Source organism: Podarcis raffonei, chromosome 1 (assembly GCF_027172205.1).
Source record: "Podarcis raffonei isolate rPodRaf1 chromosome 1, rPodRaf1.pri, whole genome shotgun sequence".
Classification (NCBI taxonomy): domain Eukaryota; kingdom Metazoa; phylum Chordata; class Lepidosauria; order Squamata; family Lacertidae; genus Podarcis; species Podarcis raffonei.
The window spans coordinates 48,056,243-48,076,179 of record NC_070602.1 but is presented as its reverse complement, the minus strand read 5'-3'; the positions used below and the strand labels follow the sequence as shown (position 1 = coordinate 48,076,179).

The following is a 19,937-nucleotide window of genomic DNA, read 5'->3' as shown; positions in this document are numbered from 1 at the left end:
CTCAACATAAATTTCCTAACAGTGAGCAGTATCTGGTGAAGTAGTTCCATTAGTGCAAAGATTAACATTTGTGCAATGCAACGTCCCCGATCTCTCCTCCCCAAATCTGTTCTAGAGGATTGGGGGAACCCCTGGAACAGATTTAGGGGCTGGAGAAGAGGAGGGGACTTTCCTTTGAATAGCCATAAGTCCTTGCCCTGATGAACAACTTTGTTGGATACTGCCCAATATAAGACAACACACACAAGTCTTTATTGTTGGTTGTGATGGTGGTGATGACAGCTGTGGTAAAATTGTGAAAACGGTCCCAAGCCTCTTCAGGGCCTTATTTTTAGGCACAGTACAGATTTCTAGGTGGGAATAGTCCTTGTCTAGGACTAGAGGAGAAATACTCCAATAGTTTATTGAGAGTGGGGCTCACCATTATCAGTGGCCCAGCCTCATCTTTCTCTCAATCTATCGCTCTATCCAGCCCCCAACCCCCGCTTCAAGTGGTACCAGCAGCAATAACTTGTTGGCAGTCTTCCCACCATTTTGCATCCTTTGCACATTCCTGGACCTAGCATCATTCTGGGGCTTGACAGGGAAAGAAGGTATACCTGTTGCCACAAAAAATGGTAAAAAATATGTGGAGAAAATTCTGCAAAGGGCCTTTTTTTTCTGGGGAGAGCAGAAAAAGAAAAAGCTTAGAAAGCTTCTCAGAAAAATATCTTCTACGAAACCTTCGTTCAACTCTGGTTCTTGATGTTATGGAAGCAATATGGTTTTTGCGACCTTGTTGCTGTTTTCCTATGCCTCGCTCTCACAATCTGGCCTCTGATGATGGCATATGTAATTCTGCCATCTCACATTTTTATTTTATTCCTATGTTGCCAAAGTAACATTGAAAGAAGCCACCAAAGAGCAGTCACTGCAGTGTACTTGTTACACACGAATCAGCCCTGAATGACTTGGTTCATTTTATTTTATTTTCTGCCTGTCTTTTTGGGAATTGGCAGTCACACTAATAGAAGAGCATTGGAAGTTTATTTGAGAGTACAGTGGTACCTCTGGTTAAGTACTTAATTCATTCCAGAGGTCCATGCTTAACCTGAAACTGTTCTTAACCTGAAGCACCACTTTACCTAATGGGGCCTCCTGCTGCTGCCGTGCCGCCGGAGCACAATTTCTGTTCTCATCCTGAAGCAAAGTTCTTAACCCGAGGTACTATTTCTGGGTTAGCAGAGTCTGTAACCTGAAGCATATGTAACCCAAGGTACTACTGTAGTTGTAACCTGCTTCTTTGAGATCCTTTAATATTAAGAGCAAGATGTTTACTGCCTTAAAAGTTGCACGGGCTGTTTCCCATATTGTCTGTAAATCAGACCTGTTCAGTTTGGAGGACATTATGACCATATTTTCTTTTCATGGCAGAGTTCTGGTATCTGTTTGTAAACAATGCTTCTATTGTGTGAGTGAATGTGGTATTAGTGTGTGGCATTTTTTTATTTGGATCCGGCAATGATGTTACTATTGTCTCAGATCTGTTTATTTAAATTATTATGATTTTTACATAATGTCCATTTAGATAGACAGTCAAGTCAGATTGCAGGTGTGAGTAGGATTGTTCCCCTCCCCAACTCCCCAGTCAATGTTAACACTCATATCTAGGCTTACATTTTTGGTTACGTTCTTTCCTACGCTATGATTCCAGTTGGAACTCCAGGACTTTACTTTTGAGTAGGGGAAAGTGATATTGCAGCTGAAAAGGTTGGATTTCAAATAGTCACATGGTTCAAGCACAGGGAGGAAATAGTTCTGAACATTGTGACTTGCACAAAGAACAATTTGGACTAGCATTTAGATTAAAATCCAAGATGAAATAATTGCTTTCAAGTTGTGCCTGTAATTAACCAAAGTACTGTTGGCAGGCATGCAAAATTCAGGTGTCCAAATTCTTTTGTGCCTCAAGCCTATATTTTTGAAAATTCTTGTAAAATGTGGCTATTGGCAGATGTGTCAACCAGATGAAAAAAATCTAAATCAGTTGGAAAGATATGTGGGTTCATTCTTCTCAGTAAGCAGCAATAGCAGTGAAGACAAACCAAGAGAAGTCCCAACAATTCTATTGTCTAACGCTTGCAGTAGAATTATTGTGGTAATTACAACAGAAATATACACATGGGGATATTAATTTACATCTAAAGAATGTCTTGTCAGGGTTCCCCTATCAAATTTAGAAGTGAACAGAAGTTGAAAGTACCAGCTTTATCTGCCAGAAGCTAACCTGGATCCTTGCTCCTCGTGCCATTCATCTCTGTTGAGGACCATGGTCCTTTTTCGGCTACACCAGCTCTTAGCCCTTCCATGAATGGCCACTGCCCACTCTGTCCCTATACAAACTTCTGTGTAAGCCTCTCCTTTTGTAATCAGGCTTGATGTGGAAAGTAACTCCTGTCTGGAGCTCACAGTCTCCTTGTTGCATCAAGCCTTTCACCGGTTCCTCATTCTCACCTATCCTATATGTGCCTTGACTGCCTTTCTGGAATTGACTCCATCTGGCAATTTCATTTTGCTCCTCAGTGAGACACTTAGGCCCAATTACCTTACTGGAAAACACCCAGACCTAACAGGTCCTGGCTGCATGGGGGATATGGAATATCTGTGCATGATACTAACTAATGAGATTTCATGGTTTTCATGGTTTTCTGAGAAATGGGCTGGACTAGTTGTTGTAGACCCCACTGGAATTGTGGCCTCTCTAACTAGTATTTCCTGCAAATCATTTTCATCTCAGCAGAGAGGAATCATGAAGCCTAATTCCACTTAGGACACAGTTCAAGATTACTTCCAAGGATGAATCTGCAGGTCAGGGTTTAGTTTTTTAATCACACTGAGATATTATCCTTTTACCATAAGTTGAAATCCATGTGGAATTGACATGAGCAATGTTTGATGAACTCATTTCAGTCTGCAATGAGATCCTTCTCATAGTTTGATTCAACATGCATCTCCCCAGAAGATGAATGCAATCATTACCTATAAATAAAGAAATGTGTTCCCTACAGATGCTGGTGCAACAACTTTTCTAATAGAACTCAATATATGCAGATGGAAAAATCTTCCTGCACTGTTCATAACTTCACCTTTGCTGAATATAGCTAAGTTTAAGCACTTTATAAACAATAATATGGATCAGTATGTGGGGTGGGAGTGTAAGATCCATCCCTGAAACTACTACTTTCCCCCCCTTTTAAATATTTTTACTGTGAGGCTTATGCGTGTTAGGCAACTTTCTAGGTTTTAGCTTGTGGAATTTGTAAAAATGGCAAATCCAGATGATGGGTGAACAGCAGCAAAGAATGACATAACATAACAGCTGAGAGAGACTGGCGTGGGAAAATGAAATGCTTTACCCTGAGGTTTTGAGCATAGTGCGCAGAGGCGTTTGAATTTGCACTGACAGTTTCAAATCTCTCTTGTTTCTTCCTCAAGCTTTAAGGGACATAAGCATATGTAATTCAAGCATTCCACTCCCTCACAATCACCACATCCAATATGCTTAATACCATTGTATTCTCTCCTAAGGGAAGAATTTTATGTAATAGCTCATAGTAACACTCGTCATAAATTTTCAGAAAACTCAGTTCTCTGAGTGTTGCGCTTTATGTAACTAAAATGACACCATCCACACACCTGAGAGAATGCTGTGAGCAGGCCTGGAGGAACTGAAAGGTTTGCAGAAGTACAAAGCAGGGTGAGGGGAGCCCAAAATGGCTCAGTTGGGACTGAGTATTTTGGGTTGCCAATGAGTACTGGCTGACTGTTGGATGTGGGGGAGAGAGGAACAGGATGAAGTATCCTGAAAGAAGAAAGTGCTGGCAGGCTAAAACCCTGAACAGAAACAGTCCACACTGCAATTCTGCTGAGCTCAGTCGGTTAGAGTGTGGTGTTGATAACGCCAAGGTTGCAGGATTGATCCCAGTATGGGACAGCTGCATTTTCCTTCATTGCATAGACTAGATGATCCTCAGGGTCCCTTCCAACCCTGCAATTCTTTGCTTCTGTGCTAATCTTCAGAAATGCTATTTGGGACTTCCATGTCCTAAGTCCTATCTTATGTACAGACAAGAAAGAAAATCCTTCCTTTTCTTTTTCTAAATGATGAATAAGTAGATATGATTTTGCAGTGGGAACTGTTTTATAATACAAGAAATAAGGATGAAGAGGGGTAGATATTTGTAAACAGGATTGGTTGCAGGATCCTATCAAGGCAAAGGAAGAATAGAACGAAAGAGAAAACGAAGAGTTTTACAGAGACACTTTTGCAAGTTATGTTCACATGAGAGAATTTTTCAGTCTGTCAAACAGAAAAGCTGAGAGAAATACTGAATTTGAAGAAGAACATCAGGAGTTATTGGTGATCAGAGTGTACATCCTCTTATAAATTCTTATACTGCACCATCATTGCTGCAAAATCAACACAACAGAGTAACTATAAAAAGAGAAAGAGAAAGAGAAGACAGTTAGAATATTGGAAGTTAAAATGTTTGTTATTGTTAACCACAGAAGTTTTTTCCTTTCAAATGAAAAGAGAGAATCTCATCAATTCTTTTAGGTTGTGGTTTTCTGCAACTCCTAATCTTAGCCTCTCTCTGCCACTATAAAACAACCAGCTGTCCTCCCACCTCCACAGAGTCTATGAAACCTGATCATTTTACTCAGGGTTGGTGCTTCTAGTAGATCATCTGGCTAGGATTCAGAACAGCTGGATAATTTCTTTTCTTTTTCTTTTTGGTTCTTTAGTAGACAAGAGCCTAAGTACTGGCTTGAGGCCTCTCACTGAAGGGTTTCAAAACAAAATGGAATCCACATGAACCCACTGACGCCAGGAGTTGAGATTCCCTAATGCAAAACATGTTGTGATGACAGTAAACCTGCATGCCACTTCCAAGGATCCTGAAATTAAAAACAAACATAATGTGATTGACCCGGTAGAGAATTCACATTACTATTCTTAATACTAAATCTAGAGCTCATATTATTTTCAGGGTGGAGCTTGGCTTAGATCTCTTGTTGTTTAGAAAAGCCTCATTAAGTCTCACTGGTTATACCGGAGTGTGGGGTGTGGGAATCTATGAAAAAGTCATTTTTCTAGCAAATATTCACATATTTCTTTAGGATTGTGATCTAAATGGAGAAAGGGAGCAAAAGTTAAAACATTTTCAAGAGCAACCAAAAATATGGGGGTATCCAACAAATTCATACTCAGTGTAGACCCACTGAAGCTCATGGACTTAAGTTACTCAAGTTATATTCGCCATCACCCCGTGGTTGTATTTTTTTTAAAAAAAATAATTGAGGATCCCTGGGTGCATTACTTATAGCAGACTTTCCTTGTCCAGGAATTGCCAAAGCAGGCAAACTGAGTGGAGCTGGAAACAGACATTCCTTGCCACTGAAGACATCTGGACCTCCAGTTACAATTGTGGATCAGATAGTTCTATCAGCCTACATACCTGCTTCATTTGGGGAAGTGCTACCCCATCCAAAATGGGCTGTCCTCCTAATCCCTGCACCCAAAAAGCCTGTACCTTCATCTTACTGGGATTCACTCATAGTTATTTGCCCCTCATAAGTGCATCATTGCTTATCTACTACCTCATATGTATCAGCATATCTACTACCTCATCTGATTCAGGTGGAAAGGAGAGGAATAGCTGTTGGTCATCAGCACATTTATACTACTATCCTCCTAATCAGCAGAAATCATGAAGATCCTTGAATGAGTCAAAGCAAAAATTTGCGGAAAAATGGGATGGTTATAGAAGATATGTTCAAAAATACAATAATAGTTTTGACTCCGTGCTAGCATTAGAGTGATAAAGGAACTAAAAGGAGGTGGATAACAATTAAGGATTTATTATGTTTTCAGAATGTATTAGAAAAATTATATAGAAAGGTTTATTGTTTTGTGTACATTCAAATGTAAGATAAAATATATGCAAAGGGACTTGACAGGAAGTCAAAGTTGAAGAAAATATTTTGGGAGATAAAAGAGGGAAATATTTACTTTCATTATTATCATTTTGGGTGTGGGTGTCTGCACATATGTGTGTTGTATGCAATGTTTGGGGGGAAATAAGACGATAAATAACAAATAACAAACTAAATATTGATGTATGTAATTTTTATTTCTTAATTATATTTAGTGGTAGTATGGCTGCATTGTTTTTTGTAACATAAAATCATTCAATAAAAATTATTTTTTTTAAAAAAAAGAGTGAGTCAGGCTTTTCCAGGGCTTATCAAGCTGTTTCGGTATGGGGGAAAGTCATATGTTGGGGAGGGCCCATAACTCAATGGTAGAGCATCTACTTTGTATGCAGAAGGGAGCAAGCTCAATCTCTGGCATCTCTAAGTAGGGCTGTATGAAACGGGAGAATCATTGCCAACCCATGAAGAAAGTGCTGAGCTAGATGGACCAATGGTGCAGCATAAGGCAGCTTCCTGTGTTCCTTCCTATCTGTAAGATGAACAAGATTCTGCCCTTCAATGCATCCACAGAGCTTTGTGGATTGTCTGGTGAGCAGGTGATGTAGAGAAAGAATTTCTCTCCTAATTCAGTTTATTTGAACAGTATGTGCATCTTTGTATTATTATCCACTACCCCCCACTGTGTTTTATTTTTCACAAGCCAATGCATTGCAGAGTGATTAGTTATATGCCATTTTTTTAATTTATATGTAGTGCTGGCATACATGTTTGAATAGATTTCTGCATACCCCCCAAACCTTTGTTTATTAGTTCCTCATGGATCAGCAATGAAGCATGCGCCATGTCCTGGGTACGGAATGCACCTTGGCCGGCTAGTCCAGGGAATGAGATCATCCCTTTGGACATCAAAACTGTCAAGCGTACCTCCTAATCTGAAACAATACTGCGGAATGGAGAGAAGGGAGAGTGTGAGGCAAAAAACATGTGAAGGGCACCACATGCATGGAGACATGCTTTCTTTAGCTCTCTTTAAAAACTCCTTCCTGCAGCCATTCAATTGATTTGATTAGCATTGTCCCTCTGGTTGGTTGTTTTTTTTAACTTCAGTTTAAATCTGTCAATACATTTATTGATTTAATTTCCATGAGCTTTCATGTGAGGGAAACCAATAATTCTGAAGGAAAAAAGCACGCCTCCTTGAAAAATAATAATGTATCTTGTTCCAAGCACTATCTTAAAAGTGGTGTTGCCTCCTGTGTCAGAGAAGGGGCAGTGCTTCATCTAAGGTGGTGCCCACCAGTTTTTGTTTTAAGAGGGTCAAATGAAGAGCCCCACTGCAAAGACTACAGGATTTTGTTCTCACAATGGCTAACCAAATGCCTGAAGAAAGCCCCAAAGCAGGACTCAATTGTCTTCGGTTAATGATCTCCAGCAACTGGTATTCACACACATACTGTCATTACTTCATTTTATGGCAGTGATAGTTTAACTGTGTGAAGAAGTACTAACCTTTTGTCCTGAATCTTACAGCAGTCACCCTGGTCCTAGTATTATGAGAGACAGAAAAACTAATATCTACCCCCTTTTTTCTAAATCGTGCATAATTTTATATACCTCTACCATGTCCCTCACTACTTGCCCTTTTTTAAAACTAAAAAGCCCTAAATTTTGTATTTAGGGCCAACATATTGGTATAATGGTTGTTTTGTGGATTGGGGAACAGAGGGGGCGGGGCTTATTTGGGTCTCTAGAAAATGTCAGTAAAGTTGAAGATGGGATAAGGCAAGGGATATGTGTGATAAAATGCACTGTTAATCTTCTTTCATGGTCTTTTAAAAATTCATTTCACAGTTGAAATAATAGAATAATTTTTAAGCAACATATTTGAGCTCCTATCTCTCTCCCTGCCATTTCCGATTTCCTGCCCCTGAGACATCTGTTGTCTCCTGGTGTTTGGTGCTAAAAGAGGCAAAATGTCTGGCTCTTAACTGCCATTGAACTCTCCTGGGGACCTCCTCAGTTTCCTCCACAGTACACGTTGCCGCTTCCTGATTTACTTCCCTCTATTTTATACAACATGCAGAGATTGCAGAAGGGGTATAGTGTTTCTGTTTTAAATAGAAACCTTCCCACCCACCCCCAGTTGCCCTGTGAAAGGGAGGTTGCTCTACCCCAAAATAGTTGTCTTGCGCTAAAGCATATATGTGAGCAGCTCAGAGGGTCACACAAATAGTCCTGCCAGCAGTTGTCAAGGCAGGTGCTGCTGCAGCCTGGTACCACAAGTGTTTCCCCCCAGAAATAAGGAAAGGGTAATTTATGTGCCTGCACTCTTTCTAACCACTGTGCCCCCTGAACCTGCCTCCACTGCTCACTCAGCCTACCTGTTGACATAAGTGGGAGTCCTGGGTGTGTACAGGAATGCAGAGGGCAATGATATATTTCCTTCGCTTGCATGCTAAGTTTAACTGTTTCCTAGCCATGTCCACATCTGGATTGCAATTTTCACGATGTGAGAGTTGATAGAGGTGCAGAAATAAGAACTTTGGAAAGATTTATTTTTCTCATGAGTCAGCCTCTGTCTTATATATGTTGTGTTAGTTATCCCTGCTCATTTGGTGACGTGGTGGAAAGTCTTCAGTACCTATATAATGGAGAAACCTCATTTAATTTTACATGGTTATGAGCCTTTTCTTTTTGAAAGTTCAGGGTTTGAGGTGAAAGAATGAATATGAGTATTGTATTGATCTTTATTACGGCCATTGGCCCATCACACGACAGTTTCCCATACCAACATAATGTACTTAAACCTCCAAATTTAAAACCGCCAAGATTTACAAAAAACAGACAAGAACCAAAGCAAAACAAAAACAAAAGACCAACATCATACATTACAATAAATTTGTAACATAAACATCGCCCTCTACTCATAAATTAGTAGAAGACATCAATGGTGAAATCACCTAATTACATCCTAAAACATAGATCATAATTTAAAGAGATTATCCGAGCCGCACAGGAGTCCGTTTCTCTTCTTTAGGGATAGGACGCTGATCAAGAATCTGGCAACCATGAGTGAAATGAATATGAGTGTGTGTGTCTGTGGGGGATCCTTTAAACAGGAGTGAGAATTAACAAAATTGAAAATCTAATAGTCTGCAAAAAGAAGTTTTGAGAAAACTATGTCATATTATTATGCTTTTGGATATAACCAGAAAAAAACATATCAAAGTGAATGGGAAAGAGAGCCGAGACAAAACACTTAATAAGAAGCATGGAAATGGATTTGAAATGTGTACCTCAACAGACTTTGTGTATGAATGTGAAATTGAGGGTTGTTGTTTTTAAGTTGACATACATCTGGTAGGTAACCCATGCATGACTTTGTCATATACAGTGGTAACTTGGTTTACAAACGCATCAGGTTACAAACACCGGATTACAAACTCCGCTAACCCAGAAGTAGTACTTTGGGTTGAGAACTTTGCCCCAGGATGAGAATGGAAATTGCGTGCCAGTGGCGCGGCAGCAGCGGGAGGCTCCATTAGCGAAAGTGCACCTCAGGTTAAGAACAGTTTTGGGTTAAGAACGGACCTCTTGAACAAATTAAGTTCATAACCCAAGGTACCACTGTATACAGTAGAGCAGTCAACATTTTCTGGAGGTGCAGCTCAGAAAATACTAGCATGCTTCATCTTTTCTGGTCATGTTTTAAAATAAAAATAATTGGAAAATCAGAAAAAAATGAAATAGAAGTTATAACAGGATATGATTAACTAGAAGATGCATTGATCATATTTTTTGGGCATGTAAAATACTTGGTCTTATCATTTGCTAGTAATATACTAAGGAGTAAACAGTACACAAATCCAGAATGGAGTCCCTAAAACTGTCTTGTACACCTCTTTCCAGCATGTCTTTGTCTGGATCTGGCCTTTCCCAGCCTCTCTTTCCCTTGATGCCCAGGTCATTCCTCTTTTACGGGATCCATGCACTGGTTTGTCTGATATGACATGGAAAGTACATGCAGCTGTCTTAACTCCCTGCAAGACATGGTCAATGATTGCCAGTTGTTGTTTTTAATTCTTGTATAAGCAGCTGTCAATAATAAGCACGTCCGATATAACATGAATACATCTCTCTCCTTTTTGGTTTTTCACTCTAGTGTTATCTTGGAAAATGCATTGGACTTAAAATATGAAATGTCATTTTACTTCAGTTACAAGAAGGTAATATCAATGCTTCTGTCTTCTTTACTCTAGGCTCTAGAAATGGAGAGTCTGGCTATGTGACTGCAGCACTAGGGAATACTTGGAGTCATAGTGTGAATACAAGACTCATCTTGCAGTATCTGGATTCTCAGACAAGACAGGTGAGGCACCAGGGGAAGCAATGTTATTCCCACAGTAATGTATATGACAGACACATTCTGCTCAAAGAAGGTACTCAAAGTTGTAGTTGTCATGTTTTAAGTAGATAACTGAGAGTCCTATAATAAGAAGGAAGGAGGGGCAAAAACATTTTATTTATTTGCTTCACCTTCCTCCTCTCTACAGGGAATCTATACAGGGGTTGACTTCAGAAAAAAGCTTCCTCTGACCTTAGTTCGGCTATGATTCTGTCGTTGAACTCCCCTTCTTCAGGGATGAGGTCAAGGACTCAAAGCCAGAGGATGAAATTTCACAAGCCAAGCCTGTGGTGCTGGTGCCCTTCTGGCCCAATGATATCACATAGAAACCACAGTACAACCACAGTCTACCTCTCTCCTTTGGAGTAAAAGGAGTGGGCCAGGCCCCTTTAACTGAAGATGCATCCTTCATTGAAGGCAGAGCTTGCAGTTGGAACAGAACTGGTCTGCCTATGTAGTGTATAATCTGCAGTCTAAGGTCAGCTGTTGGTAACATCTGATATCTGCTCATCTGTAGTACTCAGACTGAGCCAGGTACAAGGCAGTTTTGCCTTACCTTGCCACTGTGGCAGTTAAGGCAACTGATGTCAAAGACATAAGAACGTAAGAGTAGCCTGCTAGATCAGGCCAGTGGCCCAGGTAGTGCAGCACTGTGTTTTCAACCAGATGCAGATGCCTGTGGGAAATCAGGGAGCGGAATGTGAGCACAAGAGCATTCTTCTCTCCCATGGTTTCCAGCTACGGTATTTTGAAGCACTGCTGCCCTCCAACTGTGGAGGCAGAGCTTGGTCATCATGTCTAGTAGCCACTGATGTCAGCTGAGTGTCTCAGAAAAATTCCCCATCACCCTGCAATTGTTTTGATGATGCGGGGATCAGCCTGCCTTTGTTTTCCTATGGTCACTCCTTTTACCCTGGGCTGGTGCACATGCACATCTGCTGCCAGGGACTCCAGATGGCCCATTGCCACCATCCAAGCATTTTGAGGTGGGGAGATATAGAGGTCATTCTTACCTCTCACTATTTTTTCATTAGCCTTGATCATTGGTAGATATTCTATCTTACTTAGCCATGCTTCTTGGTGTGGCCCACACAGAGCCAACACATGGATGTCTTCTTTACTAAAGAGGTAGTTGCATGTATGCCATGGGTAGGAATGTAATGCATGCATCTATATCTGGGAAAGGATCTTCAAACATGTCTGGAAACATGTCTGCTAGTTTTTAGAAATAGCTGTGTGTGTTATGTTGCTATTGCAAGATTCTCATGCATCTTAAGACATAAGTATATGGGGTAAACTTGTTTCTCTGGTACTTTCCCAAGGCTAGTAGTACTCTCTGCAGCTTGAGAAAAACAATTGAATTATCTATGCTCTTGGATGGGCCACCTTTGGTTTTCAAAAGTGTTTCTGGAGTTTATTTTAGTGCCTTAAGATTTAGCTTATTAGTTTAGAAGGTGAAATTTTGGGGTTGTTACAGCACGTGTAGGCATAGACTACTGTGATTTGAGGACTTTCCTATTGTTCGTGTACTTCTATGTCAAACATCCGTTTTACATTTTAAGAAGTAAATGTTTATATTTCTGTAGTATTTGTGAATAGGGTTTTATCATCTCCATCTGCAAATGCTGCTTTCTCTTTCCTCTCATAGTAAACAACTCCCAGGAATTAAAACAGACCAAACACCCACTATTTTAATTGACAGATCACATGTTTTTCAAGTGAAATGTTTAAAAACATTTTACTCTGGGGGTGGTTGTTGAGGGGTGTTTGTTTTTTCAAACAGTGAGACAAGGTGCAAGAACACACTTTTCAGCAAACACCTGATTTCATTTTCATCTTTTTTCATGTGCGTGGTTGAGCTCTCTGTCACTGAATGCAGTTTTTCAAATGGCTTACAATCTAAACTCTGTTTAAACTCTGCCCAAGCTCTGTTAATGCATGGTCAATTTTTATGCCCCCTGTTGTGACGAATGCTCACTACCAAAATTGCACAATATACTTTACTATTTTGTGATTTAAACCCTTGCTTATAGAAGATTCAGGGGAGCCTTCAGCCTCATATGCTTTTGTTCCCACATCTAGTGGTTCCTTTTACAGAATGGCTGCTTACTACCTGAGATCCTGTGGAAGGTTAGCATAGGCAAAACAGAGAGCTGGATTAGGTAAATGTGTGAACTGACCAGCAAAGGCTATTTTGGTGTTCATATGTACTTTATGGGGAAAAGCTGGGAAAAGACAAATCTGATACATATACAAAATTGTGGGTGCGTGGAGGTTAATAATCCTTTGTTTTCATTTGTTGCTTTTGGAATTTATTCTTAAAATAATTTTTTGAGATTAGAGCAAAATGTTTAGTTGTCAGCAAATGTTACAGGAGCTGTCTGATTAGCAGTCTTCTGCTCTCAGTGCAATATTGAGATGTGTTATAAGCCCAAGCATAAGATTTCCCAGGCCTACTGATGCCAGACATCACTTCCCCCGTGTTCTTTGTTAGAGAACAGCTGGTTTTACCCTACTCTGATTAGTGCGATATAAATAGCATTCCACCATTCTGACTGTCACACAAACAGCAACCTGACTGGTGGTAGCAGGGGATGGCTTATGTTAAAACCTAAAAATGAAGCTACAGTAGTTTTTCAGCAAAGTCTAGCCCTGAATATCTTAAAGGTTATACACTGAAAAATTTCGTTTTTACGCCTAATGATTCTTCAGCTCTTCTTATATATTTATTCAACTGCAGGAGAGACACATTCTTTACTCTAGAAGTGCTTACAGATGTTTCGACATTTTTCAAAACGAAGAAGCCCCCCCAACGTCCCAAATGTTAGTGTTGCCATGTGTTAATAATAGTGTTTGATAGTGTTTCAGTGTTACAAATCAAAATAGCTAGGAATGAGAGGGGAGATAGTAGCATTCATTCTAATGTTTTTAAAGAAGTAATGCATTAACTATTTTACTTAAAAGTGCAGGGGGAGGGTAAATAACTTTAAAATCCAAGTTCTTTAATGATGACACTATTATATATATGAATATTTAGATACTGCTTTTCAGCCTTATATGAGTGTGGGTAATGGAGGGGTAGAGAATGTTTTTGATGAGATTCAAAGAGGTTCTGGAGCCACAGCTGATAAGACATACCTGATGAGTTTGCTGTAATGTAGGGTTGACATATGTCCGGAATTTCCTGGGCATAGCCAGTATTCAGCCCTTGTAAACTGTGTCTGGGTGGAAATCACTTAAATGTCTGGGAAAATCCGGACGTATGGCAGCCCATGTCAGAAGTGTAGATTTTTTTTTAGTTGGTCAAAAATAAAAAATAAAAAAAGCTAAACAATTTATGTGTCTGGATTTTCTCTTTTTTAAATATGGCAACCCTATGCAATGTGTTCCTTTAAAGGGACGCGGGTGGTGCTGTGGTCTAAACCACTGAGCCTCTTGGGCTTGCCGATCAGAAGGTCGGTGGTTCGAATCCCCGCGATGGGGTGAGCTCCCGTTGCTCGTTCCCAGCTCCAGCCAACCTAGCAGTTCGAAAGCACACCAGTGCAAGTAGATAAATAGGTACTGCTCTGGCAGGAAGGTAAACGGCATTTCCGTGTGCTGCTCTGGTTTTGGTGTTCCGTTGCGACAGAAGTGGCTTAGTCATGCTGGCCACATGACCCGGAAAAACAGTTGGCGGACAAACACCGGCTCCCTCGGCATGTAAATCAAGATGAGCAACGGGATCCCAGAGTTGTCTGCGACTGGACTTAACTGTCAGGGGTCCTTTATGTAATGTGTTGACTGAAACTGCAACAATTATAGACAAGGTGGGCATAAAGAATATGTGAAAGGATAAATTGGGATTCTGAAAATGATCTCAAGTGTTTTGAGTAAGACTGGGATATGATAACTATTAGAACTTGTGAGGGGAAATGCCTATTTTCCACATGCTAATATCTGATATGCAGGAAATGAAGACATTGCAAGAAAGGAAATGGAAGTGACAATTGACCGGAGGATCTGAAATGCTCTGGTTAGATTTTAGTAGTATGAGATGAATGCTCCCTTGTGGCCTGAGTATCTCATGTGGATGCTGGTAGATGTGTAAACGTTTTCTGGAGAACATTTTGCTCAACCCTATAAAATATATAGGTTTAGAATGGCTAATGTTGTCTGCAGTTACTATGACACTCACCATGTGTGATGATGATACACAATGAGTTCAGTGCTGGTATGAAGTTTAACCAAATGTATTGCTAGTCTTTAAAAATATCTGTTTCTTCTCTTTATGTATGATAATGCTGAAATTTGCATACTTATTTCAAGTCATGCACAGTGTATTTTTTTGCTTTTAATGCAGTAAAGTAGGAATAGACTTGATAAGAAATTCCATATATGTAGAGTTTCTCAAAACTTCAGGTTTTTTTAAAAGAAAAACAAAACACTTTCTCCTTTACTTCAGAATGTCTGTTATGAACAGATCAATAACTTTTGCCAGCAAAACTTTAATTAGAAACTTCAATGCTCCCTTCCTGATCAGTTTACTTTCTACCCTTGTATATTGTTCTTAATTTTGGTTTCCTTTTCCTTTCACTATGAATTGAAATACTACTGGACATTCAGTTCTAGAAGCAGGCATGGATTTTAATAATTGTGCAACTTTCTGGGTTTTTTTTCCTCTTTGAAGATTTAATTCCCCAACATTCTATTCAGTTTATTACTCTTCCATCAAAATATACTAATTGTTTGTCCTTAAAAGGAGGGGGCTGGATCTACAAGTAAAAGCAGCTTCCCCTGTTATGAGTTTCTTTGCTGCAGCTGTTTTGTAGTTCTTTCTGAAAGAAGTGGGACTTCATTTTCTCTTAATATTTTTGTAGCAGCATGCATAACAGTCAAGCTCTGATAAATAAGATAATTATGTTAATCAGAATACTATTAAAATCCTGATACATTTCAAACAATATGTATTCATTCCTCATTTCTTTGAGCATAGGAAGTTTCAGGAGAGCTGTCTTTTTCTTGCCAGCCAGCTGCACAAATTCAAACTTGTTTTTCCTTCACTGGTTTACATTCACACTGCCAAACAGGTTTTTTTTGAGGGGAAGGGAGGAGGGTTCTTCAGCCACATGTACACATGAGCAGAATGCTGATTTCAGCCCCTATATTTGCAGGTAAGTATAACTTAGATTCTTGGCTACAGGAACATCAACTGGCCATCAGTGTTCATTTATCAAGCACTTTTCTTTCTTAAGGTACACAAAAGCCTTGGAGAGAAGTTAATTTTGTGTGGGTTAAACCACTGAGCCTAGGACTTGCCGATCAGAAGGTCGGCGGTTCAAATCCCCACGATGGGGTGAACTCCCGTTGCTCGTTCTCTGCTCCTGCCAACCTAGCAGTTCAAAAGCACATCAAAGTGCAAGTAGATAAATAGGTACCGCTCCGGCGGGAAGGTAAACGGCGTTTCTGTGCGCTGCTCTGGTTCGCCAGAAGTGGCTTAGTCATGCTGGCCACATGACCCAGAAGCTGTACGCCGGCTCCCTTGGCCAATAAAGCGAGATGAGCGCCGCAACCCCAGAGTCGGCCACGACTGGACCTAATGATCAGGGGTCCCTTTACCCTTTACTTAAGAGGTAACAATATTTAAAAGAGCTATTTTATGTCTGTGTGAAAATACAAAATATTATCTCTGCCCTGGAAACCTAAGCAGTATGATTTGTTGCAAAGGACTGACCCAATTCTAGTCCAGATTTGAACACGCTGATTGAACAAGTGGCTTAAAGTGCTATTGTGCCCCTTCCCAACATCCACAAAGAGACTGTTTGATTATTCTCCAGTTTGAAATTGTTGGGAGTAACAAATTACAAATATGATAGCCCTTGTGAGCTTCTTATTTCTGTGAGGAACTGGGCTTCACATGGTCCTAAGTTTCTCTCTGTCTGTCTGTCTGTCTGCCAGCCATGGGAGTCTGACACGGCACATAGTGGCTAGTTAAGGCAGCTAGCCGTGTGGAGGCCCCAGCAGGTCTTTCCCTTCCCCTTTAAGAAAGGCTCACTATCTCAACATTTGAGAAGCACTGGCCTCAGAAATTATTGCATGGAAGAAAGGAAGAAGCTAGGAGACTGACCTAAAGTGCTCAACCATTGCTGCAAATCCATCTGCACGGTATGTTGATTTACGCTGCTGTTGTTTATCAGGACTCAGACCTCCTAATGGACATGTGTGGGATGTATATGTAAAGCAAACACTGTCAGGGCACTGCAGGCTAGTTGGATTTATGTCCCACTTCTCTTCAGAAGGGCTTTTATGGAGGAGCAAATGTTTACATTATTTTAGACTTGTCTTTGACTTTAATCCATTACGCACTCAGATATCAGTGGACAGTTCTGTCTAAGAACTGGATTAGAAACGACACTAAATAAAATGGAAACGCAATACAGTGGCATTAGGGTTTTATTCACTTTTTTCAGTTTCCCCACAGAAATCTCTGTGTTAACATAACATGCAGTTTATATTGGTTTGTGACTTGAGTGTTTTGTCCCCAACAGAGTAACCAAAGGTTTTCTATAACTATCCCAGTCTGATACCTGCTAAAAAGAGATATTCTAGACTGCCAAGGCCCAATGATGAGCTGAGACTTATCGATATGGATTCAACTGAACAGTTGCACTAGTGGGAGCCAGTGGGACATATTATGCTAGCACAATGGGACTTGTCCCTCTGTCCTCCTCCATGCCTCCTGAACACTCCCACCAATACACTCTGGGGGGTTGAGACATGTTTACGCTGACAGAACAATCAAAATAGAACAATGTTGAATTCCACCTATTAGGTGGTATTCAACTAAGCTTTTATTCAGAGTACAGTGGTACCTCGGGTTAAGAACTTAATTCGTTCTGGAGGTCTGTTCTTAACCTGAAACTGTTCTTAACCTGAAGCACCACTTTAGCTAATGGGGCCTCCTGCTGCCGCTGCGTCCTCACTGCATGATTTCTGTTCTCATCCTGAAGCAAAGTTCTTAACCCAAGGTAATATTTCTGGGTTAGCGGAGTCTGTAACCTGAAGCGTATGTAACCTGAGGTACCACTGTAGTCCTATTGAAATTAATGGACATAACTTAGTCATGTTCATTAATTTCAATAGGTAAAACTTAGTTGAGCCACCAAGGGAAAGTACTATGCTCAGTAACCAGGCAAAAGGCCTTCTCGGTAGTGGCGCCCACACTGTGGAACGCCCTCCCATCAGATGTCAAGGAAATAAACAACTATCTGACTTTTAGAAGGCAGCCCAGTTCAGGGAAGTTTGTAATGTTTGATGTTATATTGTGCTTTTAATTCTGTTGGCAGCCACCCAGAGTGGCGGGGTATAAATAATAAATTGTTGTTGTTGTTGTTGTTAGCTCAGTTCAAAGCAAAAGACGATTTTTCTAAAAACAGATGGTGTCAAATCCGTTACATTAACAAAGGAATATCGGAAACTGCCATATACTGAATCAGACCATTGTCTTTGCTGCCTGGCAGCAGCTCTCTAAGATTTGAGATGGGTATCTCACAGCCCTATCTGGAGAGATACTAGGAACTGGAACTTGGACCTCCTGCACACAGATCTCTACAACTCAGGTACAGTGCTTTACCCAAATAGTCTGGCTGCAGAAACACCAAACTGCCACTTTGCTTATTTAAAATATAAGCAGCTTCTTATGGACAATAAATTCCTGATCTGTCGAGCAACACAAATTTAGAACAAAAGAGACTATGAACAGGGGAGAAATTATTCCACATATCTTGGAGTTTTTGATGTAGTCTTTGTGAAAATTTTAATTCTTTCCCATGTTGACACATAAGGATAATTCCAGGTTTCTGGCTTATTGTAGTTTACCATCATGAATGAGGAACATGCTGCTGCTTGCTGCCCCATTGCTCCTGTTCTACTCCCTTGTTATGAGTGGGATAAACAAGCTAATAAGCCTTGACTTCCTATTACACATAAATCCAGGTCCCCGTGAGTTGTTGGTCCCTAACTAGGTATGATTTGTAAGCCAGCAGCAATGCAGCTGATACATCAATGCAACATTCCCATTTTCTACAAAGAGAACTATATTGCTTGAGAGCAAGAACAGGTGATTATTAAATTATTGCTTTCTGTAGCTCAGTGCTATGTTTGTCATCAGTACTTACTTTACAACCCACATGTACAAGGCGGCAACTTCCAAATGTTCTTCCAGCCATATTGTTTTTGGGCCAAGGAATGTCTAATTTAGTTTTGCTGTATGCTTCTGGAAACTCATGGTGAATTTGTACATCAGGCCCCAGTTCAACTATTTATTTTATTATTGTTTAGAGTGACCTGAAACATGTTCCACATTCAGGGCTTTTGATGTGTGTTCTCTACTATTTCTTTAGCTTTCACCTTGGACTTACTCTTTTTTTCTGGGGCATGTGTCAATATGGAAAAGGGGTAGTGGAGTTTTTGTTTTATCCTAAAATGATTTTGTAGACAGTGCTGTGGGTCAAAATATTTAAGATGTGATGTAGGATAATCTCTTGGTTTCTTGGCTGGAGTCTGGGACTTGCTGAGTTGCATTTTGTGTTGTTGTATAAGTTAGGAGTTGAGAGAGAGAAAGAGAAAGTTTGACTACTGCCCTTCGTGAAAGAGTGATGGTGAGGGACACTGGCATGATTTCTTTTATGCTTATCAGCATGGCTGTCAATCTGTCATCACATGAAAAAAACCCCAACACTTCCAGCTTGTGAGAAACAAGTACAGAATAGCTTGCTGGTTATTATGAACCACGGTCTCAGATGTTGACTTCCTTACATATATATTGTTGTTCAGTAGAAATACTGCATGTATGCATAGACTCATCAAGATAAGAAGAAAGAAACACAGATAGAGAATATGTATCCATGACTGTTGTCTCTTATGATACCTAAGTGCAAACAAAATGTATGTATATATGTTCCCGGCTGCCACTGGAAGTCCTCAAATCTGAGGACTTTGAAAGTGTGCAAAGGGAAAAGTTTTATATGGCTTATACTATGGACATTTTGATCTTTAGTAATAACATAATAGAACGTCCTTCCTTAAAAAAGGGATTTAATGGATAGATGAATGTATTTTATCTTGGTGTGAATCCCTAATCTGCATTATTGATCAGGAAATGTGGCTGCTGCATCTTATCCTTTAGTTTATCTCATTCCAAACAAGTGGTCAAATAAATTTATATTACAGTAGTGCACTATTTGTTTATTTGGTTGAAAGAATTAAACTCCCCTTCATCCAAATGTATCCCAGGTCACCGTAGAATAACAATAAACAGTTGGGGCAGAGTCAACTAAATAGGTGTGCTAGGAGAAGCCAGCACAAATAAGTCCCCCTAGCGCAATTTTTTTCTTTCCCCCATTCTCCTACTCCCACCCCACTCCCCAAATTGGCTTAGAGTGGGGGTTGAGGGAACCTCTAGAACAGCATTCTGGGTTGGGGGAGAGCATTCCATCGGGCAAACAGAAATGTTTTGTAATGATGGAATGATCATATTAGCGCAACATTCAATTCCACACAGTATAAATAACAACAGAAA

At 40.1% G+C, this 19,937-nt stretch overlaps 1 protein-coding gene across 7 annotated transcripts in view; it reads left to right on the top strand.

The window, feature by feature from the left end:
• The window catches only part of RAD51B (RAD51 paralog B), a 293,246-nt gene that overhangs the window by 143,920 nt on the left and 129,389 nt on the right, over positions 1-19,937 (top strand). For all 7 annotated transcript variants that reach the window (XM_053385239.1, XM_053385213.1, XM_053385246.1 and 4 more), the window contains one exon: positions 10,236-10,345. In XM_053385239.1, the coding sequence (XP_053241214.1) occupies positions 10,236-10,345 (110 nt within the window). The remainder of the gene's footprint in view (positions 1-10,235; positions 10,346-19,937) is intronic.